General features: G+C 43.9%; 1 protein-coding gene across 1 annotated transcript; it reads right to left on the minus strand.

The window, feature by feature from the left end:
* Positions 1–6174: 6174 nt before the first annotated feature.
* Positions 6175–14954, minus strand: LOC137544952 (uncharacterized). The gene is made up of 5 exons (XM_068266046.1): positions 14936–14954; positions 12993–13502; positions 12246–12880; positions 11238–12102; positions 6175–6281 (listed from the first exon to the last, which is right to left on the minus strand). Exons 1-5 carry the CDS (start codon positions 14952–14954, stop codon positions 6175–6177), a joined length of 2136 nt encoding a protein of 711 aa, XP_068122147.1.
* Between the last annotated feature and the right edge of the window lie 11537 nt (positions 14955–26491).

Raw genomic sequence — 26491 nt, forward strand, 5'->3', positions numbered from 1 at the left:
GAGTGTAATGGCCAGCGCTGCCTGCCTTTTATAAGGGGGGGGGGAGTGGCTCCAGGAGAGAGTGTAGCCTAATTGGCTACAATGTGCCTGCTGACTGTGATGTAGAGGGTCAAAGTTGACCCTAATGGTGCATTATGGGGGCGAACCAAACTTCCGCAAAAGTTTGCGTTCCCTGGCGAACGCGAACCATCGAAAGTTCGCCTGGAACTGTTCGCCGGCGAACCGTTCGGGCCATCTCTATCTCTTGGTCGATCTGCCTATACATCGTCTGATGTATGGGCACTAGGTGCACAAAACATTAGCAGATATTATATACATAAATTATGTCTAAGGCAAACACTGTTTGGATGTACAGAACCTTGTCAGTGGGTAATATTTGGCCTATATCTAGTTCTTGAAAATAGTAAAATAGTAGTAAAGCTGCTTTGCTCTGAGCTAGCTTATACAGATATGCATTTAGTCTGCATGCAAGGCTTCGCATTCTAATGCTAATACATGTTGCCAGAGTGGCTCGGATGCATTTCATGCACTTCATGCTTGTGCTAATAAATGTGGTGAGACTTTTAAAGAGGAACTCCAGTGAAAATAATGTAATAAAAAAAAGTGCTTCATTTTTACAATAATTATGTATAAATGATTTAGTCAGTGTTTGCTCATTGTAAAATCTTTCCTCTCCCAGATTCACATTCTGACATGTATTACATGGTGACATTGTTACTGTGGGCAGGTTATTTAGCTGTTTCTAGCTGTTCTGTCTGTTACAGACAGCTAATAACAGCTATTTCCTGTCTGTGAACATTGTTACATTGTGGCAGTTTGCCAGCAGTACCGCGGTATTCAGAGCCTCTTGTGGGAGGGGTTTCAGCACAAAATCAGTCACACAGCGCCCCCTGATGGTCTGTTTGTGAAAATCATTGTATTTCTCATGTAAAATGGGGTATCAGCTACTGATTGGGATAAAGTTCAATTCTTGGTTGGAGTTTCTCTTTAAGCCTAGTGTGCCTGCCAGTTTGTTCTCTCTATGGTGGAATTTAGAATCTTTATTCTGTGGATTGTGGCACTTGGACTATGCAGTTAATTAGAGCGTAGCACCACTCTGTCTCAATCGATGCTTCTATTTTTTGCATTTCATTGCTTGCAGTGGCGATGTCTTTACAAGAGGTAGTTGATGGTGAAAGCATGAATGAGTTGGAGCAGGAGTTTATTCCGGAGTTTGGTCAAATGGATCTAGAAGAGATGGAGGCAGTGCAGGCAGGAAGAGACCAGTGGAAGGATTTTTTTGTGGACGAATTGGCAGTAGATGGAAGGGATGTTGTTTTGGAAAGACTGGAGTTCAAGCTATCAAAAGCTAAGGGCAGCCAACCTGGATCCACCTCAGCACCCCAGTGTTCCATGCCTCCACCCAGTCCGCATCAGCCTGCACTAGGTCTCACAAGTATCCTGCACTGCCAACTCCATGGCTCCTCGCATGCTTTTATTGCTTTGCTCTGAGCTAGCTTATACAGATATGAATTTAGTCTGCATGCAAGGCTTCACATTCTAATGCTAATACATGTTGCCAGAGTGGCTCGGATGCATTTCATGCACTTCATGCTTGTGCTAGTAAATGTGGTGAGACTTTTAAGCCTAGTGTGCCTGCCAGTTTGTTCTCTCTATGGTGGAACTGGAAAATTATAAACTGTTCACATCTAGTAGTACAGATTCACATGCACTTTCTCCAGACTTTTATGTGGCCATTTTAGAACTATCCATTTCTTTTATCAACCATATCTTGGTACATTTACTAGAATGTTTAGGGTCACAGGGCCTGATTTAATTAGAGGAGCAGTAGAAGTAAACTATGCATCCCACAATAGTTTTCCGAGTTGGGTTGTGACCAGGGCCAATTCTAGACTTTTTGCTGCCTGAGGCAGACTTGAGAGTACTCTGCTTCATTTAATGTTCTCATGTGACATTCTGCAACTCAACACAATAGCTGGCTGTGATTCTGACAAACTGCTCACCCATGGCCACTCCTTTCCTCCTCATTCAGGACAGCAAAGCCACTTCCTCCCTTCTGCTGTTCAAGTCAAGTGAAACATTGATTGCTCTCCTGCCTCCCCCTCCTCATTTACTTTCACACTCCTCACACAGCACAACACGCTGCTTTTCTCCAAGGAAACCTTGCTTTCCTATTATTTCTCCTCCTACTCTGACTGCATGCTGTTAGTGTAAACTCACAGTATAAACATGCTGCCCCTGTAAAGTCTGCACCTGATGCAAATGTTTCACCCTGCTTCATGAGAGAACCGGCCCTGGTTGTGGCTTTTAGATGTACTGCTGATGAGCTTACTGCAGTACCATACATCACTTCTTACATCGCACTGCTTGACTAGCTGAAATATAGTTATTCTTTGAATTTTTCAGAATTGATTGTGGTCATATGTGATTATGAGCAACACCAGCCTGCTTGAAGGATAAAAGTTTGAACAGAGGAAGACTTTTTATTTTTAATAAGATGGGGGAGGGAGTTAAACATAATTCATAAAAGCCCAAATCCTCACCAAAAAAATTGTTTTTCAACTTGGCAATGCAATTGAAAACCTTTTTCTTCGCATCCTCTTATTTCTGATGATGAAGAATATCTTCAGTTGCCCCCTTTGTGCTTCCTCCTGCCCCTTTGTGTCGCATCTGTGCTTCCTCCTGACCCTCTGTGTCCCCTCTGTGCTTCCTCCTGACGCTCTTTGTCCCCTCTGTGCTTCCTCCTGTCCCTCTGTGTCACCCCTGTGCTTCCTACTGTCCCTCTTTGTCCCTCCTGTGTTTCCTCCTACGGCTCTGTGTCGCCTCTGTGCTTCCTCCTGCCCCTTTGTGTCGCATCTGTGCTTCTCCTGACGCTCTTTGTCCCCTCTGTGCTTCCTCCTGTCCCTCTGTGTCGCCTCTGTGCTTCCTCCTGTCCCTCTGTGTCACCCCTGTGCTTCCTACTGTCCCTCTTTGTCCCCCCTGTGCTTCCTACTGTCCCTCTGTGTCCCCTCTGTGCTTCCCCCTGTCTTTCTGTGCCTCACTGTTCCCCCTCTGTGCCTCTTTCCATTCCCCTTTGTCCTGTTCTCATCTCCGATGTCCATTAGCCACTCCGGGAGGTGCTCTGCATTCTCAGCCCTGTTGTCTTTGGCGTCGATGTTATGTCATCGCCACAGGTTGTTGCGTTCGTACCGACGGGTCATTCATTTGTCTAACATCCATACACCGGGGTTTACATGTATACAGTCTTGTCACTACCAGTCCCTCAGAGGCGGTCACTATATAATCCATCTTTAAATCCCTCATACTGGTTACTTAATGGTTACTTAAAAAGAACTGATTTGAAGCATCGGAATAATTTTCTTTGAAAAATATCAGACAATCTAGAAATATTACATTTAATCTTTTAAACTGTGCTGCATAATCAATTTCTACCAATTCAATCTGATGAAATGCTCAGATTAGACATTCACTTCAATCCATGTATGGTGGCCACCATTGTCCTGGTATGACAGCAGACTAGACAATGAACAAGTGTGCTAATAGAAGCTAAGGAGACACATTATTTTTAATAAGCTAGACACTGCTATTTAGAAAAGCAACTATAAAACTATAAGTGGAATGCCGTGTTTTTCATGAGTCCTTTTAAAACAAAATGCACCTGACTGGTATTGCCTGTGAAATTATTGGATGCGCCTGCAGGTCATTGCCGATACATGCTATCTGGTAAATCTGGGCACTTCAGTCTACAACCATTCCTACATCCACACTGTGACTAAATGCTGCTGAGGAAAGAGAGGTCACAAGACTTACACTATGGCATATCCTAAAGGATGTTTCAATAAAACATCAGAAGCAACTAGAATAGAATATTGTCACAAAGTAATTCTTTTATATTATTCCTGTAAGTTAGTAAAGAGCTGCTTCTGCTACCAGATGGAAAACAGCATAATAAAGAAAGTAACAACCGTTGTAAACAACAGGGAGTGTTTATTATGTTTTGAGCATAAATAGACAGTTATTTGAGATTTCATTTCTCATAGATATGTGATTGTATATACAGTATAAAGCAAAAGTTCTCTGTGAAAAATTTCAGTTTTAGTTTTACCTGTTTACTTAAATGAACTGTGTTTATTTCTCTACGCAGAGTTCTTTAAGTTTGCTGATTAGATGTGAATCACATGATAATAATAATAATTTAAAAAGAATGACAGCATAAAGTAGAATTGTTAATGAGATGCTAATTACTCTGATTTATGTACAGATTGTACATAGCTTGGAGCTGAGCCGATGAAATGTATCTCTTGATCAGAGCTGGGACAGGTCCTCCAGCACCCAAGGCTGAGACTTTAAAGTGCGCCCCTGCATCCCTTCCACCCCAGCCGTCACACACTGATTGCTATTAGACTAAGAGGTACCCCAGGCCCCCAACACCTTAATCTCTAGTTATCTGGCTTGCAGTCACTGCCATGTATCCCCTTTTCTTATTTTTCTCTGCTTCAAACACAATAGGAGAATGATAGCTGATTGAGTTGTGTGTCCCCTCCTACACTGCGCCCTGAGGCTAGATCCTCTTTCGCCTCTGCCTCGGCCCGGCCCTGCTCTTGATGATTTTAATCGGCCCAATTCCAAACTGCATACAATGTGCATTAAATGTGCATGCAACCATGCACTTCATTTTCACTTATGTGATCACACTGGCTGTAATAGCACTCTGTGTTACTATGTTCCAACATTTTCAGTACTTGCAAAAAAAACTTTGTGTCATTTTTTTAATTGGTTATATGTTACGTTTGTGTTGTAGGCACCTGGCTGCTCTGACCTGCAAAAGTGGAATTAACTAAAATATTTAATTTCCGGGACACCTTCTGCTGACGGATGCATTGTTACTGATGGTGCCGCTGATAGCTTCAGGAGAGTTTGAAAGTGAAGCGTATGCTCAGGACCTTTGTGATACGTTCTGGACCAGTTCTTGTACATTTTCTGAACCATGCGTCTCACCCAGCTATTCCTGCAAACACAGCTGCACTCAGCTGGTTCACACTAAGGCCCCCTGCACATTGCAAATCCGATTTACGATTTCAATTTGCGCTTCCGATTTTCCCTGGATGCTATCAAAAGAAAAATGGAGAAAAAAACTCAGCACGCAGTACCGATTAAAAATCGGAAATCGGAATCGCATGTGAAAATCGATTAAAAATCACAAATCGGAATCGCATGTAGTGTGCATGAGGCCTTAAGGGTGCTTTTCAACAGTGCTTTTCACCAGTGATCAGCAAAGTGTTGTAACAATGTATCATACAATGTGACAATGGGAACATACAATTCGCAAACGCACTGCATACAGATTTTCAGCAATGATCGTGTTTCGATTGCCTACTTTCTCTGTACTGTATCTGTCCGTGTGTTAACGACCTGGCTTGTTCGACCTCGAAAACTATCTCTCCTGTTAGGAGATAGTTCACAGATCTGTCAGTGACACTTCTCCTTGGTGTCACTCACGTTCTGTCCTTCCCATTATCTCAGCCTGGCTCCGCCCCTTGGGGAGCATCAGGCCTGTGGAAGGAAGCTGATCCATAACAGTTACCCCTACTGTCTAGCACCCATCCCACGGGTGCTTTCCTCAAAGTATTACTGTTGCACCAAACACTCTCATGTCTCAGGTGTCCAGAGGTTAGAAGATATATCTGATTATCGGTGATACTGCAGATCATCAATAATCGGGTATATTCTGCATTCTCGGTGATACTGCAGATCACCGGTAATCAGACCCTCTCTGTGTTACACCGATCGTTACAGAAACCCTGAATTTAAGATGTACTGTATTCAAAGTTCTTCAGAAATGCAACGCAAATGCAAAATGAAACATCTGTAAACAAGTCTATAAAATTAAAGGACAGCATTTTTAAGGATTTGACTTGTTAAAATGCTTTCTTAACAACTCCTGCCGCATCTTATTTTGTCAGGTGTGTATCTACTGTAGCTGTGATTGATATATTGTTAATCATTTCATGAGCTGAAAGGGATTTAGCACATAATATTGTCTGACAATCCTTATTGAGTGATACAGCAAAAAAATAAAAGGCTTGGGAACACGAAAGTCATATATTACAAAAGACTTGTGAGAAGCCAGCCGTGTACCCTGCTTAGTGTTTTATAGACTGGGAGGAGCATGTTCTAATGAGATGCATTTAATTTCTTGGAATTTATTGACTGGTTCAGCTTCAAAACACTATTCATCATAAGTAGGACAGCAGTCATAAATTGTTTGGTACAATGAAGCTCTAGAAAGGAAAAAAAGAAAACATTAAAAGAAATGAAAACTAGGTACATAAAATAATGACACCCAGTTAAAAAATCAATTCCATTTCTTTGAGATTAATGTCTGTATGAAGTTATCTCAAGTGAGATTTGTTTTATATACAATAGGTGCTAGAATGAAGTGTTCAATATGCTGCTAATTTTCACCTGTATACCCGTGCATGTTTAGAGATGAAATTGCACAAAGATGATCAGCAACTGTAATAGTTTTCATATGCAGAGCCATTTCTGACCTATCTGGTGCCCCCAGCAAGGATAATTTTACCAGCAGCAGCACCACTACATACATACATACATACATACATACATACAAACATACATACATACATACATACATACATACAAACATACATACATACATACATACATACATACATACAAACAGACACACCTATGGGGCAATCAACATAATTTGTATATAATTAAATAATTACACAACAATAGAAGTTATTTGCTCATTTCAAGCACTAGAAATATAATAATAGTTATTCAAATGTGAATGTAGCCCATGGGCATAACTACATCCCAGGCCGTGACCCAGGCAATCGCGGGGGCACCTGGGAGCTATGGAGGCCCACTCCTCTTGGCATTTCTGCAAAGTTGCTGAGGAGCAGAGAGTAGTGTAATAATAATCTGTTTCAGTGCTGAGTAAAGTCTCCTCAGTTTTTCCAGCAGCCGCTCACTCTTATGCTGTATACCTCCATCACCTAATCATGTGATATGTATCAGAAGCATGCGATACAGAAGCCAAGAGTTTGCAACTGCTGGGAAGAACTGAGATGAGCCAATGCTGCCCTGGAGTAGGTAAATATAATGTGCACACTCTGTTTACCCATACATTACTGGGCTACTTGTAATCATCACTAGGCTGCCTTAACACTGGTTGATTGCCACCAGATCGACCAACAGATAGAGATCCCTCACTGATCAAATTTGATCGGAGAGGGATCTACTGGCTGTCCATACACTGCACACAGATTTTGAATTGTTTTAGCATGAAATCGATTCACAACCTGTGGAGCTGCCGATGCCACTGCCTGCCTCGCTGCCCCTGCTCCTCCGGCCAGCAGCAATACATCACCTGTCTGCTGGTGCTAGTCCCCGGGTCTGTGCTTTCCCTTTCTCCAGCTGGTCTTCTTCTGCATCTCCTCTTCACTTCCTGTCCTGTCCTGTGACAAGCCGGAAATTCAAACAGTAGAGGGCGCTCTACTGTTTTAACTTCCCTTCTCACAGGACGGAACAGGAAGTGAAGAGAAGATGCAGAAGAAGACCAGCTGGAGAAAGGGAAAGCACAGACCCGGGGACTAGCACCAGCAGACAGGTGATGTATTGCTGCGTCGGTTCAGGCCAAATTGAATGCCGCTAATTACACACTCCCGACCCGCTGGTGATCGAACAAAATTTTCTGCCTGGACAGATCGACTGAATAGATCGATTTCGGATGGAAATTGGTTGATCGGTCACCGTTTGCGTCATCGATTTCACAGCAGATTCTATCACAGTGATCGAATCTGCTGTATATCAGCAGGAAATCAACGTAGTCTATAGGTACCTCAAGATGTAGGGGGGAAAAATGAAAAAACAAAACAAAATACATACTAAGTTATTAATATAGTTGGCCAATGAGATGCAAATGATTGCAGCTTGCAAGCAACTTTTATGTATATTGTTTGCAACTTGGCACAAGGCTGTTCCCACCCCAAGAAAATGCATTAGATTGCCTGCGTGTTGGAAGAAAGGTTGTTTTCTTAGTAGTTGTAACATGAATGGCAAGATAGAATAATTAATAGGCTTGATATTAGGTGTCTGTCAGGGTTAACAAAAAAAAGACCTCCACTCTCCAGCCGTCTGGGTTTGCTGCATGATTAAAAAAGTACCTTGTGCTGTTAAACGTTGAATGCTATTTGTTGATATAGGACCTTGGTTATGCATTGGTGGACTCTTTTGCTCACCCATATCTATTTGTATTTTTTCTGTATGAGCCATTTCGTTTTTTGTTGGTGGTTTTTTTAAATATGTACCAATAAAGTCTTTATTGTTTTTACATGTATGCAGTGTTTTATCCCTGTTAAAGTCTCGCAATATGGACCCTTTTTTAGTTGCCAACTGACATATTTTATGGGGATGTAGGGGTATGAGCACATTGTGCTTTATTTGCTTTTGGTGCTTTTTTTTTTTTGACAAATTACTTACCAACCACCCCACCTGGCCACTGTATCGCAAATTAAATCTTATCTAACACCTACTGATACATGGTGGTACCCCAGGCACACAATCAACATCAAGTAAATATAGTTTACCTGATCTACCACTAATCTAATAGTGCATGCCTAGCTTACACAGACAAGTATTTAACTTTTTATTTTAAAAGGTTTCCTAATTAAATTAATCATATGCATTATTATTATTTATTAGCTCTTCAGCTTCAGTGACAGTTCCCAGTGTGCTCATCACTGACAGAAAGTGTCAGCAGAGAAGACATGTTAATTAAATTTTCTGAGCCATGAGGTATGTTACAAACAGATCAGATGTCTCCGATATGAAGTACTGTCATGGGTAGCTCTGTAGTCACTAGTTGCCCATTGGTGCAATCTTTATAGCATGTCCTTGTCATAGTTTCCATATGTTTATTGCATTGATACACTCTCTGACTCAAATAAGTGTCCCTGTAGAGTCTTAATTATGATGGAACAATGGTATCCCATTAATGATATGGAGCAAGTATGATTTCATCAGCCTCTATGGATATGGAAAAATCATTACAAAACAATGCTCCACAGCTGTCCCATAAACAGTAGGCTACATAAATAAATTTGCTTTTCGCAGGAGCTATTTTAAATGACTCCAAATGCCCTGGGAAATACCACCCTGCATGTGTGATAAGGAATATAAAATGCGTTATAGGGAGGGCCCCACATTGCTGCTTGCTCTTCAAATTAAATAAAATGGGATACAATGCACCTTTAAAACAACATCTCCCACATTACAATTGTTTTGCTAACCTTATACATAGATGCCAGCAGGGTAAGTTTCAGCTTTGATATTAAGGACATCATTGCCCAAATATGGACTTTGTTGTTGCTGAGTCCCTATAAAAGGGAAATACCAACTGTATGAGGTACAACAGAGATGGACATGCACGGGTGTGCTGTACTGACCACACTTGCCATAGGGGTGATGGAAAGGTCCTGTACTGGCCACACTTGCTATAAAGATAATGAAAAAGTGCTGTACTGGCCACACTTGCCATAAGGGTGATGGAAGGGTCCTGTACTGGCCACACTTGCTATAAAGATAATGGAAGGGTGCTGTACTGGCCACACTTGCTATAGGGGTGATGGAAGGGCGATGCGAGGGTGCTGTACTGGCCACACTTGTTATAGGAATGATGGAAGGGTACTGTACTGGTTACACTTGCTATTGGGGTGATGGAAGGGTGCTGTACTGGCTCACTTGCTATAAGAGTGATAGGAGGGTGCCGTACTGGCCACACTTGCTGTAGGGGTGATGGAAGGGTGCTGTACTGGCCAAACTTGTTATAGGAATGATGGAAGGTTACTGTACTGGCTACACTTTCTATAGGGAAGATGGAAGGGTGCTGTATTGGCCACATTTGCTATAGGGGTGATGGAAGAGTGCTGTACAGGCCACACTTGCTATAGGGGCGATGGAAGGGTGCTGTACTGTCTACACTTGCTATAGGGCTGATGGAAGAGTGCTGTACAGGCCACACTTGTTATAGGAATGATGGAAGGTTACTGTACTGGCTACACTTTCTATAGGGATGATGGAAGGGTGCTGTACTGGATCATTTGATATTGGGGGTTATTGAAGAGTGCTGTACTGGCCACACTTGCTATAGGGGTGATGGAAGGGTGCTGTAGTGGTGCATTTGCTATATTAATGATGGAAGGGTGCTGTTCTGGCTTACTTGCTATAGGAATGGTAGAAGGGTACTGTACTGGCTACACTTGCTATTGGGGTGATGGACGGGTGCTGTACTGGTTCACTTGCTATAGGAGTTATAGGAGAGTGCCGTACTGGCTCACTTGCTATAGGAGTGATAGAATGGTGCAGTACTGGCTCACTTGCTATAGGAGTGATAGGAGGGTGCTGTACTGGCTCACTTGCTATAAGAGTGATAGGAGGGTGTCGTACTGGCCACACTTGCTGTAGGGGTGATGGAAGGGTGCTGTACTGGCTCACTTGCTATAAGAGTGATAGGAGGGTGCCGTACAGGCCACACTTTCTATAGGAATGATGGAAGGGTGCTGTATTGGCCACACACACTTGCTATAGGGGTGATAGAAGAGTGCTGTACTGGTCACACTTGCTATAGGGGCGATGGAAGGGTGCTGTACTGGCCGCACTTATTATAGGAATGATGGAAGGTTACTGTACTAGCTACACTTTCTATGGGGATGATGGAAGGGTGTTGTACTGGCTTACTTGCTATTGGGGATTATTGAAGAGTGCTGTACTGGCCACTCTTGCTATAGGAATGATGGAAGGGTGCTGTACTAGTTACACTTGCTATAGGGGTGATGGAAGGGTGCTGTAGTGGCTCATTTGCTATATGAATGATGGAAGGGTGTTGTTCTGGCTTACTTGCTATAGGAGTTATAGAAGGGTACTGTACTGGCTACACTTGCCATTGGGGTGATGGAAGGGTGCTGTACTGGTTCACTTGCTATAGGAGTGATAGGAGGGTGCCGTACTGACTCACTTGCTATAGGAGTGATGGAAGAGTGCCGTACTGACTCACTTGCTATAGGAGTGATAGAATGGTGCCGTACTGACTCACTTGCTATAGGAGTGATAGGAGGGTGCCGTACTGACTCACTTGCTATAGAAGTGATAGGAGGGTGCCGTACTGGCTCACTTGCTAGGAGTGATAGGAGGGTGCCGTACTGGCTCACTTGCTATAGGGGTGATAGAATGGTGCCGTACTGGCTCACTTGCTATAGGAGTAATAGGAGGGTGCCGTACTGGCTCACTTGCTATAGGAGTGATAGAATGGTGCTGTACTGGCTCGCTTGCTATAGGAGTTATAGAAGAGTGCCATACTGGCTCACTTGCTATAGGAGTGACAGAGGAGTGCCGTACTGGATCACTTGCTATAGGAGTAATAGGAGGGTGCCGTACTGGCTCACTTGCTATAGGAGTGATAGAATGGTGCTGTACTGGCTCGCTTGCTATAGGAGTTATAGAAGAGTGCCATACTGGCTCACTTGCTATAGGAGTGACAGAGGAGTGCCGTACTGGCTCACTTGCTATAGGAGTAATAGGAGGGTGCCGTACTGGATCACTTGCTATAGGAGTAATAGGAGGGTGCCGTACTGGCTCACTTGCTATAGGAGTGATAGAATGGTGCTGTACTGGCTCGCTTGCTATAGGAGTTATAGAAGAGTGCCATACTGGCTCACTTGCTATAGGAGTGACAGAGGAGTGCCGTACTGGCTCACTTGCTATAGGAGTAATAAGAGGGTGCCGTACTGGCTCACTTGCTATAGGAGTTATAGAAGAGTGCCGTACTGGCTCACTTGCTATAGGAGTAATAAGAGGGTGCCGTACTGGCTCACTTGCTATAGGAGTTATAAAAGAGTGCCGTACTGGCTCACTTGCTATAGGAGTGATAGAGGAGTGCCGTACTGGCTCACTTGCTATAGGAGTAACAAGAGGGTGCCGTACTGGCTCACTTGCTATAGAAGTAATAAGAGGGTGCCGTACTGGCTCACTTGCTATAGGAGTGATAAAATGGTGCTGTACTGGCTTGCTTGCTTGCTATAGGAGTAATAAAAGAGTGCCGTACTGGATCACTTGCTATAGGAGTAATAAGAGGGTACCGTACTGGCTAACTTGCTATAGGAGTTATAGAAGAGTGCCATACTGGCTCACTTGCTAGGAGTAATAAGAGGGTACCGTACTGGCTCACTTGCTATAGGAGTTATAGAAGAGTGCCATACTGGCTCACTTGCTATAGGAGTAATAAGAGGGTGCCGTACTGGCTCACTTGCTATAGGAGTAATAAGAGGGTGCCGTACTGGCTCACTTGCCATAGGAATGATAGGAGGGTGCCGTACTGGCTCACTTGCTATAGGAGTAATAAGAGGGTGCCGTACTGGCTCACTTGCTATAGGAGTAATAAGAGGGTGCCGTACTGGCTCACTTGCTATAGGAGTAATAAGAGGGTGCCGTACTGGCTCACTTGCTATAGGAGTAATAAGAGGGTGCCGTACTGGCTCACTTGCTATAGGAGTTATAGAAGAGTGCCGTACTGGCTCACTTGCTATAGGAGTAATAAGAGGGTGCCGTACTGGCTCACTTGCTATAGGAGTTATAGAAGAGTGCCGTACTGGCTCACTTGCTATAGGAGTGATAAAGGAGTGCCGTACTGGCTCACTTGCTATAGGAGTAACAAGAGGGTGCCGTACTGGCTCACTTGCTATAGAAGTAATAAGAGGGTGCCGTACTGGCTCACTTGCTATAGGAGTGATAGAATGGTGCTGTACTGGCTTGCTTGCTATAGGAGTAATAAAAGAGTGCCGTACTGGATCACTTGCTATAGGAGTAATAAGAGGGTACCGTACTGGCTAACTTGCTATAGGAGTTATAGAAGAGTGCCATACTGGCTCACTTGCTAGGAGTAATAAGAGGGTACCGTACTGGCTCACTTGCTATAGGAGTTATAGAAGAGTGCCATACTGGCTCACTTGCTATAGGAGTAATAAGAGGGTGCCGTACTGGCTCACTTGCCATAGGAATGATAGGAGGGTGCCGTACTGGCTCACTTGCTATAGGAGTAATAAGAGGGTGCCGTACTGGCTCACTTGCTATAGGAGTAATAAGAGGGTGCCGTACTGGCTCACTTGCTATAGGAGTAATAAGAGGGTGCCGTACTGGCTCACTTGCTATAGGAGTAATAAGAGGGTGCCGTACTGGCTCACTTGCTATAGGAGTAATAAGAGGGTGCCGTACTGGCTCACTTGCTATAGGAGTAACAAGCGGGTGCCGTACTGGCTCACTTGCTATAGGAGTAATAAGAGGGTGCCGTACTGGCTCACTTGCTATAGGAGTAATAAGAGGGTGCCGTACTGGCTCACTTGCTATAGGAGTAACAAGCGGGTGCCGTACTGGCTCACTTGCTATAGGAGTAATAAGCGGGTGCCGTACTGGCTCTCTTGCTTTAGGAGTAATAAGCGGGTGCCGTAGTGGCTAACTTGCTATAGGAATGATAGGAGGGTGCCGTACTGGCTCATTTGCTTGAAATGTTATACTAGACACACTTGCTATTAGGAAGTAAAGAGGGGGGTTCCCATTAGATTTTTGCAAGGGTACCACAAGGTTTGGTGTTACACCTCTGCTTAAGCATATAAAAAAGTACAGAATTTAACATTATTATACTCCATTTGTGTGCAGCAAAATCGTAAGATATAATACACCTGAACAGGTCCTTGCTACAATAGGCTACATTAAAAATTATATAAAAACAAATACTGCCCTGTTTGACAGCTCTATTGCAGGTGTATGTATGCATTGATGTTTGGGGGTTTTAGGTGCTATGTTGTTAGGTTTTTTGGGGGGTATTTTGGGTTTGTTTTTTTAACTCTGACCCTGGAGGGGTGAAAAAAATAGTAAGAAATAGTATGGCATAAAGAGGAGGGAGAACAGGACAGAACATTTGATTAAAAAGACTGTAAATCGGATCCTGAAATTACCCCCAGTAAAGAGCTCTTAAAGAACAACTGTTAGCCATCATATGCCCCCCACACAAAATACATATGTAAGTAGATAAATGCTTGCTCTACTTACATATCAGATGTAATGCACTGTCCATGTTTTGGTTTCTTTTAATCTTAAATTTATATTATTTTCCTAGCAGGGGCCATCTTGTGCCCTCCAGGTTAAAGAATGCCCCCCTCCGCTTCCCCCTCCTCCCCACACTGATTCAGAGCACAGCGGGGAGGATAAAGGCAGCAGGCACAGCCTCACCTAATAATGTATCCAAGTGCTGGCGTTCCCATCTGTTCAATGCACTACCACCGGAGGCAGTGCAGAGAGTATAGAAGGGAACTGCAGCGCCTGGTACCATTATTCAGGAAGTCTGTGTGCAGCTCCTTTATCCTTCCCCAATATTCAGCACGGGGAAAAGGGAGAATTCTGCGTGCGGCGGGCGGCAGATGCATGCCTCTGGAGGAGGGGGTCGAGGACTGTGACAGGAGACAACCTCTGGCCCCCCTCCCTGTGCACTAACGCGGCTGAAACATAGAGAGTGAAGGGGAGAGCAGGCATCCAATCACAGCGCAGAGAGGTGAGTGTCAGAGGCTCAGGCCAATCAGGCTGATACAGCATAGCATGTCACTTCTCTTTTGCGTCTCTGTTAGTCTGCGTACCATCTTAGAGCCTGGGGGCATGGGGAGAGAAGGAGCACAGTAAGATTGATTTTAAAGTTTGGATTTGCCTGATTAGCATCCTCTTGACTATTGTAACAGCCTGCACTAGAAAATTAATTTTGTATTTAATGCCTAACAGTTACTCTTTAAAGAGGAACTTTAACCCGGGATTGAACTTCTTCTTAATCAGTAGCCTATCCACCTTTCTCAAAGGAAATCTTTACCTTTTCTCAAACAGACCATCGGGCTGTCTGTGTGGCCTATATTGAAACCCCTCCCACAGCTAGATGCTCAGGACTGTCATTCAGACATTGGAAATGTCATTCTAAATCTGGCCTACTAAATTTTAGGGCAATGTCAATGGGTCAATGTACACATGCTAGATCCAAGTTAAATTCTCACCCAAGGCAGTTTTTAATCACACGCACGCACACACGCACACCAGCCACCAATGCTGCAAAGAGGAAAACTTCTTATGCGATTGATTTTGTAGCTCACATGACAGTGAAGAATAACTAGATAAACTGACGTAAATTAAAAAATAAAAACAAAATGAAGCCAATTTCCAGATATATTTGCAGACAAGATGTTTTGATGCTGAATTCATGTATGCAGCTTATCCTCTGAAGTCCCAATGTAATTATGCTAGAAAAGATGTCTAGTGCTCATATTGCATCTGCAAAACGTTATTTCTATTTTTTAATAACTTTTTTTTTTCAGAAAACAAATCTAAGCAGTGCTGTAACTCTTGATGGAATTATGATTACAGAAAATATTTCAAAAAGCAATACTGTGGAAAGAAAGCAAATCTGAAACGTGAAGTGGCTTTGACCGAAATCTGTGACTCCACCATAGCTGGCCAAAAGCACAAATTCAGTCCCAGAATCTGTCGTCAATGATCAAAGATTATCACATTTTCACATACACTGTATTAAGAATCAGATTATTCTTGGCCAAGGGAGGAAAAAATCTGAGAGCGATGATCACAGGAAGACTCTACACTGACCGCTACAGTCCCTCTGCTAGAGCCAAAAGCTGTCTCAGTGATTAATCATTCACACATGGACGTTTCTAAGAATACAAATTCTCATTCTTAAATTGCTTTGACATTGGAGTTTTGCATTGAGTGTTGGATTTGATAGCGAGCTTTGATAAAACTGTCACAGATCAGAGATGCATTTTATCCACACATTAAAAACCTTCCCTCATTGATAGAAACGTATACCTCATACACACGATCAGGGGCGTAACTAGACATCACTGGGCCCTCCTGCGAAACATTGGATGGGCCCCTCTCCCTGCAAAACTTTGGATGGGGCCCCCCCACCCCCCTCGCTTTCTGCACAGGAAAACTGAGGACCAATGTGTTTTCCCCATGCAGATAAAAACACTTAGGAACTGAACTCAGAATATGAAAACAGAGCATTGCAATCCATGTTAAAAATTGTAGGCAAAAACAGTACAATATATGTATAAAATATGTGAATAAACTATAATATACAATTATATTGATAAGCCACACCCTCTGTGACTTACTCTGCCTGGGCAAGGCTCCCAGAGATCAATGGGAGATTTTCTCCTGCTTATGCAAATCCCCATGCAGCTTTGTTTGTTGACACAGTGAGTCATCAGGAGGCTCTGTGACTGTGAAAAGAGAATCCTGACAGCCAGCTGAGGGACTTTAGAAACTTAACTTTGTTGTAAGGCAATGGGAAACACTGGGCTAGCTGATAAAAGTGCAATTAGAGGGCAGCATGATGTAGAGCTGTGCATGGAGGGTCCATGGGCAAAAATCTGTCTGGTCTCTCCCCATTGTTATAATGACTGCATGTTTGGATAAGGTGTTAAACAAATTGAAAAGTTTTTGACAGTCCCTAGACTCCAGGAGGGCTGCTTTCTGACTTGTGTGAGTGTCTGGCAGGGAGTCACATTACAAGCAAGTAGCCTCTGTGTGATGTGGGTCTGCAATACAGATAAGATCTCTGCTCCATCTCAGGCTATTCTCAATTTGTCCCTATACCTCTTCTTTCTGGACTAGAGCACGCCAAAATCACAATAGCAATCACTAGCAATTTGTGAGTGCGATTTTTAGAGCGATTTTTGAATGAATCGCTCCAAAAAATGCTACATGCAGTGTGTTTGCGCTTTTAAAAAAAATCACTACGCTAATGTGAGAACACAGTCATAGGGTAACATTAGCCATGCGCTTTTCAAATCACTGTCGATTTTACATCCGGCTGTCCGCTCACACGCCGCCCGCTCGGCTCCCTGGCCCCGTCCTCCTGTGTGTGAGAGGCTGGGTCCGTGCTATGCACATGCGCAGTAGCAAAAAGCACGGACCCAGCTACACAGAGACAACTGTCCCTGCTGTACGCAGGGACAGTTGCCTATTATTATATAGGATTTATATAGCGCCATCTTTTGCAGTGCTGTACAGAGCATATTGTCCTGTCACTTAACTATCTTTTTCCTTCTCTTTCAGCTTTTCTCTCCTCACCATTTCTCCCCTTCTCTGCATAAGGGCTCAGACACACTATAAGCACTTTTCTGAGCGATTTTACCGTGATCGCGATTTTAATGTAAGTCAATGGGAGCCCTTTTTAAAAAGCTTTCAGAAAGTTCTGATGGCTAAAAAGTGCTTATAAAAGCGCTTATAGTGCTTCACAGTGTAAAAAGGACTGAACAAGTTTTTCCCTGGAAAAAAATGAATACATTTATGTGCTTCACTGTTAATGCTTCACTCTATATAAAACTAAACAAATGTCCACTAAAAACATATAACAGTCCTCCTTACACTGTGAAGCACCAAACCTCTCTGTGTATGTGAACTGATAACGAGAGGGGGACATTGGGCTTGATTCACAAAGCCGTGCTAACTGTTTAGCACGGGTGTGCTAAACAGTTAGCACGTGAAGTGCCGCGATCGCGAACATTTGCGTGCGATAACGCGGACTTTTGTCTGCGATCGCGGCACTTTGCGCACGCAAAAGTCCACAAGCAGCACTTCACGTGCTAACTGTTTAGCACGCCCGTGCTAAACAGTTAGCATGGCTTTGTGAATCAAGCCCATTGTGTATCTAAAGGGGTTGCTTTTTGGCAAAAAAATGTTTTTACTGAAATTAGCAAGAGTGAAGTAATATCAGTGAAGCGCTTCACAGTGTAAAAAGGACTGAACAAGTTTTTCCCAGAAAAAAACATGACTACATATATATGCTTCACTGTTAGTGCTTCACTCTATATAAAACTAAACAAGTATCCAATAAAAAAATATAACAGTCCTTTTTACACTGTGAAGCGCCAAACCTCTATTAGTGTGTATGTGAACTAATAGCAAGAGGGGGAGATTGTGGGTTGCTTTTTGGCAAAAATATAAGTTTTTCCTGATATTAACAGGAGTGAAATAATAACCGTGAAGCATATGCGTGCTTGCATATTTTTTTAGTGGACATTTGGTCAGTTTTATAAAGAGTGAAGCATTAACAGTGAAGCATATATATTTATGATTTTTGGGAAAAACCTGTTCAGTCTTTTTTATACTGTGAAGTACCAAACCTCTCTTAGGGTGTACGTATGTAAATTGATAACGAGAGGGGGCGATTGTGTATCTAAAAGGGTTGTTTTCTGTCAAAAAAAAATTTTCCTGAAATTAGCAAGAGTGAAGTAATATCAGTGAAGCATATGCGTGGCTGTCATTTTTTTTGTGTACATTTGGTTAGTTTTATAAAGAGTGACGTATATAAGAGTGACGTATATAAGAGTGTGTATATATATATATATATATATATATATATATATATATATATATATATATATATATATATATATATATATATATATATGAATATATATATATATACATATATATATATATATATATATATATATGGGGAGCTACAGGATGACAAGCAGACGATCTCACACTGCAGGAGGCATAGTTAGAGAAAAAATAATAATACTTTATCAAGGCATGTGCCAATATAGTGCAGGGCAGCAGCAGAAGCCACAGCTGTCACTTTCCTGTAACAGGGCGACTGATGATGACCTCATGACACTGGGCTGCAAATCTCATTCTGTGGGCGTGAATGGGCATGTCTAACTCCAACTGTAACACCGCCCACAGAATCAGACTCTGCACCTCCCATGGAGTGAGAGCTGCAAAATGGAGGGAGAGAGTTGCAAGATGGAGCCTGCCATTCTCTTTTATTCATAGTTGTATTGCACAAATATGTCTACTTTTATATTGCCCTTCACAAGTGTTTTGTGTCTAATCATTCATTTCAAAGGGATAAGGAGACTCAATTTAGTGACTTTTTTTTGGTTCAGTTCCTCTTTAAAGGGACACTTAAGTCAAACAAAAAAAATGAGTTTTACTCACCTGGGGCTTCCAATAGCCCGCTGCAGCTGTCCGGTGCCCTCGCCGTCTCCCTCCGATCCTCCTGGCCCCGCCGGCAGCCACTTCCTGTTTCGGTGACAGGAGCTGACAGGCTGGGGACGCGAGTGATTCTTCGCGTTCCTGGCCACAATTAGTGTTGGGCGAATACCTGGATGTTCGGGTTCGGGAACGTTCGCCGAACATGGCCGCAATGTTCGGTATGTTCGGGCCGAACCCCGAACTCCCCGAACATCCCGCTTTTGGGGGCCCTATGGGGTTGCAGGCATAAGGGGGGAGCATGCCCCGATCGCGGGGGGGGTCGGAAATTCCCCCCACCCCCTCCGCTAGCGCTCCCCCCTCTGCCCGCTTCCCCATACAAAAGTTTAAGGAAAGTAAAATAGTACCGGTGGTAGTGGCTGGCAGTGGCACTGTGAAGTGAGTGAGGAGGAGGAGTCCGGAGAGTGACGCGTTAAAGGAAACGTCAGGCAATCTATGCTTCCCCTAGATCTACTTACCCATGGCTTCCTCTAGCCCTTGCAGCCGACAAGTCCTTTGTCGCAGCTCTGCTCCCAGTACATACATACACACACAGCCATATTATTTTACTACATGAGAGCACATGCTGTATTGGGAACAACAATGACATGCTGAACATAAGATATATGTAACGATCTGCTAGTATGTGAGCAGGTATCACAGGTATCAGAGGTTCCCAATAAGGGAATCGCCTGCAGACAGTAGAAGGCAATACTGTCTCGGTTAGATAATAGAGTGGTCAACAAATCGGGTTGGTAACAGATCTGACAGATAAGGTACAAAATCGTTAGGCAAAATCAGAGTGAGTATACAGGCAGAGGTCGGCAACAGATCAGATAGGCAGAGGTACAGAATGGTTAGGCAAAAGAGTAGTAAGAGCAAAGCTGAGGTCAAATAATACAATCACAATGATAAATATTCATTCCTGAGCTAGTGTGAAATCCCCGGGGTCCTGCTGGTTCAAAGCACACACGGATCTGACTAAGGTTTGAAGCCTTCACAGTGAAGTGTTAGCTACAACAGACAATGATAGACTGGCAGAGTGAGGCTAAATAGCCCGAGGTGGGAGTGCAACCACGCCTCCATCCTGCCCAGCAATCAGCATATGGAGGTGGAGCCCTGCGTGTCAGCTGACACGCTTCCTAAGGGCATAAGAGGTGCGACGCAAACAGCGTGTGCATCCACCCTCTTTCTCTCCCTGCGAGTGAAGCCCAGCTGACGAGCCGCTGACGTCATCTCTGGCAACACAGCCAGGTGACCCGGAAGTCGTAGACGCGCTGCTGGTCGCTGCAGCGGAGGTAAGCTCCGCAGGCCTGACAATATAGTATTCACTGTAATTGTGGCAAAACATTCAGAGTGTCACTGATTGATACTGTTATTACAGGAGCTTGGACTCCATTTGAGACAACAAGCTCTCAATGAGGCAGCAACAGTCAGACATCAATCTCCACTCCACTGTGTTGTAAAAGTAATCAGATTCCATAAGGTCATTCGCCTGTGTGTGATAAGAATCTAGGAATCCTTTCGGTGTGATTGCTGAAAAGGGAAAGTCTACACCTTTTTTCAAAATGTGACTCCTTTGTTTGTTAGGTTGTACATGAAGTCATCAGAACTTTGCAGCAGTGAGAGACAGATGTTTTTTACGAACCCTAGGGAGCAGGGACAGTGTACAAATTCCAAAGTGTGTATGAGTCCTTATCTGTGTTGTGGACCCATGTAGCCCTGCGTGTCAGCTGACCGGCTGTCAGCTGACATGCTTCCTAAGGGCATAAGAGGTTCGACACAAACAGTGTGTGCGTCCATCCTCTTTCTCTCCTTGCGAGTGAAGCCCAGCTGACGAGCCGCTGATGTCATCTCTGGCAACGCAGCCAGGTGACCTGGAAGTCGCAGACGTGCTGCTGGTCGACGCAGCGGAGGTAAGCTCCGCAGGCCTGAACATTACCCCTCCCCTGAGGCGTGGTCTCCGAACACGCCAGAGCAGGTTTGTCAGGGTGAGAAGTATGAAACTCAGAAATTAACTCATCAACATGAAGTCTGTGAGCCGGAATCCACAATCTTTCCTCCGGACCATAGCCCTTCCAATGTACTAGATACTGTAAAGAATTTCTGTTTCTCCTGGAATCCAGTATCCTCTCCACTTCATATTCAGGCTCACCATCAATTATAACAGGAGAGGGAGGAGAGTCAGTATCAGCATCAGCATTTCAGAAGGGACACATGGAAAGATCTGGTTCCTCTCATAGAAGCCGGCAGGGACACTTTATAGGTCACCTCATTAATCCTTTCAGAAATGACGTATAGACCAATAAACTTAGGACCTAGTTTAGCTGATGGCTGACGCAGCGCAATGTTTTTTGTGGACACCCACACTCGATCTCCGGGAGAGAACTGCTTATGAGGAGAACGATGGCGATCGGCCTGTCACTTCTGAGAAGCGGCAGCCTCTCTTAAATTCTGGTTGACCGAGGACCAGACCTCCTGCATCTTGACCACCCAATCCTGCAGGACTGGAAAGGGTGAAGAAGAAGAGGGAGCAAAATAGAACCTAGGGGATCTCCCATAAACTACTTGAAAAGGAGAAAGTTTAGATGAGGCATCCAACAAATTATTATGGGAAAACTCTACAAACGGCAGGAACTGCACCCAATCTTCCTGAGACTCAGAGACATAACAACGTAGAAACTGCTCTAAAGACTGATTTATTCTCTCTGTCTGACCATTTGTCTGAGGATGGAACCCTGAAGAGAATGACAAAGACATTCCAAGATGTGCACAGAAGTTTTTCCAGAACTGAGACACGAATTGAACTCCTCTGTCGGAAACAACATTTTCGGGAATACAGTGTAAACTAAAAATGTGCTCAATGAATAAATCAGACAACTCTTTGGCAGAAGGTAACTTCTCCAAGGGTACGAAATGTGCCATTTTGCTGAATCTGTCTACAACAACCCAGACCACCGTCTTCCATTGGGAAATAGGAAGATCCACCACAAAATCCATGGAAATGTGCTTCCAAGGAGAACTGAGAATTGGCAAAGGCTGCAAAGTACCAGCAGGAGCATTCCTGGTAGCTTTGCTTCTAGCACATACACTACATGCTGCTACAAAACTCTTGCAGTCATTTCGCATGGAAGGCCACCAGAAATGACGCTGGAGTAAGTTTAGAGTTCTGGTGTCTGGCTATCTTACTGCAGTGACAGTGTTTCAGAACAGACAACCGCAAATGTAAAGAAACAAATGAACAGTCAGGAGGTTTCCCAGCAGAGGCCTCTGTCTGAAATTGAGCCAGTGATTCTAGCAAATCTACTGATAACTCAGTTGCAGAGATAACGACATGATCAGAGAGTATGTTAGTAGGTGTAACAGGTTTAGACTCCTCAGGTTCAAAACATCTGGATAGTAGAGTGTCAGCCTTCACATTCTTACTACCAGGCTTATACGTTATAATGAATTTAAAATGAGAAAAGAACAAAGCCCACCGGGCCTGTCTAGGGTTCAGTCTTTTAGCTCCTTCTATATACTCAAGATTTGTGTGGTCTGTTGTGCTCTGCCCCTTCCAGCCAATGCCTCCATTCCTCAAAGGCCATTTTCACAGCTAAGAGCTCCCTATTACCAATGTCATAATTGTGCTCGGCCGAGCTAAACTTTCTTGAGAAAAATGCACACGGTGTAAGCGTTCGGCTGACCTAAAAACTGGCGTGCATTAGAATAGGGGCAGAGCAGAAGGCCTCCTTTAGGGTCTGAAATGCTTGAGAAGCCTTCACAGACCATTTAGAAGGATCGGCTCCTTTTTTGGTCATATCAGTCAGAGGAGCCACAATGGTCGAGAAGTTACGAATAAACTTGCGATAATAGTTCACGAAACCTATAAATCACTGTAATTGTTTAAGACCAAGAGGTTGAGGCCACTGCAAAACTGCATCAACCTTCTTTTGGTCCATTGACAGACCTAAGTCAAAGATAATGTACCCAAGGAATGGGATCTCCCTGACTTCGAAAATACATTTTTCAAGTTTAGCATAAAGCAAATTTTCTCTCAATTTCTGTAAGACAAACCTCACATGCTGGTGATGAATGTCTAGAGATTTGGAGAAGATAAGGATGTCATCAAGATATACAATAACAAATCTCCCCAATACATACCGAAAAATCTCGTTAAACTCCTGGAAGACAGCAGGTGCATTGCATAACCCGAATGGCATGACTAAGTATTCATAATGGCCATCTTGCGTATTGAATGCGGTCTTCCACTCATCCCCCTGTCTGATCCTGATTAAATTATAAGCTCCTCTCAGATCCAATTTGGAGAATATCTGAGCTCCAGAAACCTGTGAAAACAGATCCTCAATGAGGCGTAGAGGATATCTGTTTTTCACCGTGATGTTATTCAGACCCCTGTAATCCACACATGGTCTGAGACCACCATCTTTCTTCTGAACGAAGAAGAACCCTGCTGCGGCTGGAGAGTTAGAAGGGCGGATGAAACCCTTCTCTAAATTTTCCTTAATATATTCCTGCATAGCTCTTTTTTCAGGACCAGACAGGGGGTAGATATGACCTCTGGGAGGCATAGTGCCAGGGCGTAACTCAATAGGACAATCGAAGGAACGATGAGGAGGCAGTCTATCAGCAGATTGAGGTGAAAATACGTCAGTAAACTGAACATACTGCTTAGGCATCCCCTCTCCTGACAGCTCAACAGAATGTAAAGGCAAATTTTGTAGGCAATTTTTCTGACAAAATGGAGACCAGGACATGAGTTGTCCAGTTCCCCAATCAAAGTGAGGAGAGTGTTTCTGTAGCCAGGGAAGGCCAAGTACAAAGGAACAAGACGACATTCTGAGAACATAAAATTGCATCTCCTCTACATGAAAAAGGCCAATCTGGCAAGTGAGTGGAGCTGTTTGGGAAATAGGTTGTTTATCCTGTAGAGGAGAATCATCAATTCCTGTGACATACAGTTTTTTCTGCATTGGTATTAAAGGAATACCCCATCTCTCTACAAGAGTGAAATCGATAACATTTCCAGCCGCTCCCGAGTCTATAAAGGTTTGTGAGGAAAACTCAGAATCCTTCAGCCAGACTTTAATGGGTAGCAGTAACTTATCAAAATTTTGGGGTGTCTGAAGGACGCCTAGGAGTACACCCCAACAGAACCTAGGCGGAGGAGTTTCCCGCTTTCTTAATACAATTCTGTACCAGATGCCCTTTCTCCCCGCAGTATAAACACAGACCCTCCTGTCTCCTTCTCTGTTTCTCACTGTCTGAGAGTTTGGCATGCCCTAACTGCATGAGTTCATCAACCTGAGCAGAGGTGGGACTGGCCGATGACACAGGAGGACGAAGAAACGACCGAGATCTGCTGTGTTGGTGGTAACGAATTCTTCGGTCAACTTTAATAGCTAGGGAGATGGCCTCATCTAGAGATCGGGGCTCAGGATGACCGATTAATAATTCTGAGACCTTGTCAGACAAGCCCATTAGAAATGGATCCAATAATGCATAGTTTTCCCACCTAGAAGCACTGGCCCACTTCCTGAATTCTGCTGCATAGTCCTCTGCAGAGTTACGTCCCTGACAGAGACTACGCAGTTTCATGACAGCAGTGGCGTCTATATCGGGGTCATCGTAAATGATAGCCATAGCCTCAAAAAAATCTTTCACTGATTTTTAAGCCTCATGTTCAGGTGGTAAATTATAGGCCCACGTCTGTGAAGCCCCCTGCAGGAGTGTTTTAACTAACGTGACCCTCTGATGCTCACTGCCAGAAGAAATGGGTCTTACTTCAAAGTATGACAGACAGCGACTCCTGAAGTTATGGAAATCGCTTCTAAGACCTGAGAACTTTTCTGGCAATGGCATTTTTGACTCAGTTGCCGAGTGTACCGGTGGAGAAGATTGTCCTGGCTGCTGTGACTGCAGTCCGCGAACAGCCCGAGACAAAGTGTCCAATTGCTGCTGCTGGTTAGTTACCATATCGCTTAGGTTACCAACCGCCAGCGTGAGAGCTTGAACTTGTTTACAAAGCTCTTCCATATTATCGTTTGGTCTGTTGTAATGTAACGATCTGCTAGTGTGTGAGCACTAGCAGACAGACAGGTATCAGAGGTTCCCAATATGGGAATCGCCTGCAGACAGTAGAAGGCAATACTGTCTCAGTTAGATAATAGAGTGGTCAACAAATCGGTAACAGATCTGACAGATAAGGTACAAAATCGTTAGGCAAAACCAGAGTTAGTATTCAGGCAGAGGTCGGCAACAGATCAGATAGGCAGAGGTACAGAATGGTTAGGCAAAAGAGTAGTAAGAGCAAAGCTGAGGTCAAATAATACAATCACAATGATAAATATTCATTCCTGAGCTAGTGTGAAATCCCCGGGGTCCTGCCGGTTCAAAGCACACACGGATCTGACTAAGGTTTGAAGCCTTCACAGTGAAGTGTTAGCTACAACAGACAATGATAGACTGGCAGAGTGAGGCTAAATAGCCCGAGGTGGGAGTGCAACCACGCCTCCATCCTGCCCAGCAATCAGCATATGGAGGTGGAGCCCTGTGTGTCAGCTGACCGGCTGTCGCAAACCGGCGACGCAAACAGCGTGTGCATCCACCCTCTTTCTCTCCCTGCGAGTGAAGCCCAGCTGACGAGCCGCTGACATCATCTCTGGCAACACACCCAGGTGACCCGGAAGTCGTAGACGCGCTGCTGGTCGCTGCAGCGGAGGTAAGCTCCGCAGGCCTGACAATATAGTATTCACTGTAACTGTGGCAAAACATTCAGAGTGTCACTGATTGATACTGTTATTACAGGAGCTTGGACTCCATTTGAGACAACAAGCTCTCAATGAGGCAGCAACAGTCAGACATCAATCTCCACTCCACTGTGTTGTAAAAGTAATCAGATGCCATAAGGTCATTCGCCTGTGTGTGATAAGAATCTAGGAATCCTTTAGGTGTAATTGCTGAAAAGGGAAAGTCTACACCTTTTTTCAAAATGTGACTCCTTTGTTTGTAAGGTTGTACATGAAGTCATCAGAACTTTGCAGCAGCGAGAGACAGATGTTTTTTACAAACCCTAGGGAGCAGGGACAGTGTACAAATTCCAAAGTGTGTATGAGTCCTTATCTGTGTTGTGGACACATGCAGTCAATATAACAATGGTGCGAGGGCAGAATACGTTTTTTCTCTCCATGCCCTTAGCTGTAAGTCTCTCAAACGTTTCCCCCCACGGGCCCCCTGTGGCTTTTGAGCCCCCCTGTGGAGGCATCCCTTGCAGGGTCCATTGTTATGCCCCTGCACACGATCCTTAAAGCATACCAGGAGTGAAATGATGAGATAAACATAGCAAAATATAATACTAGCCCTAATAAGAAAT

Source organism: Hyperolius riggenbachi, chromosome 2, assembly GCF_040937935.1.
Source record: "Hyperolius riggenbachi isolate aHypRig1 chromosome 2, aHypRig1.pri, whole genome shotgun sequence".
Taxonomy (NCBI): Eukaryota; Metazoa; Chordata; class Amphibia; order Anura; family Hyperoliidae; genus Hyperolius; species Hyperolius riggenbachi.

Coding starts and splice junctions, on each gene's coding strand:
- LOC137544952 (XM_068266046.1), bottom strand. Junction 12,881..12,992: donor TTCTATAACTCCTATAGCAA/GTGAGCCAGTAC, acceptor TTACTCCTATAG/CAAGTGATCCAGTACGGCAC. Junction 6,282..11,237: donor TTCTATCACCCCTATAGCAA/GTGAGCCAGTAC, acceptor TTTCCTTTCTAG/AGCTTCATTGTACCAAACAA.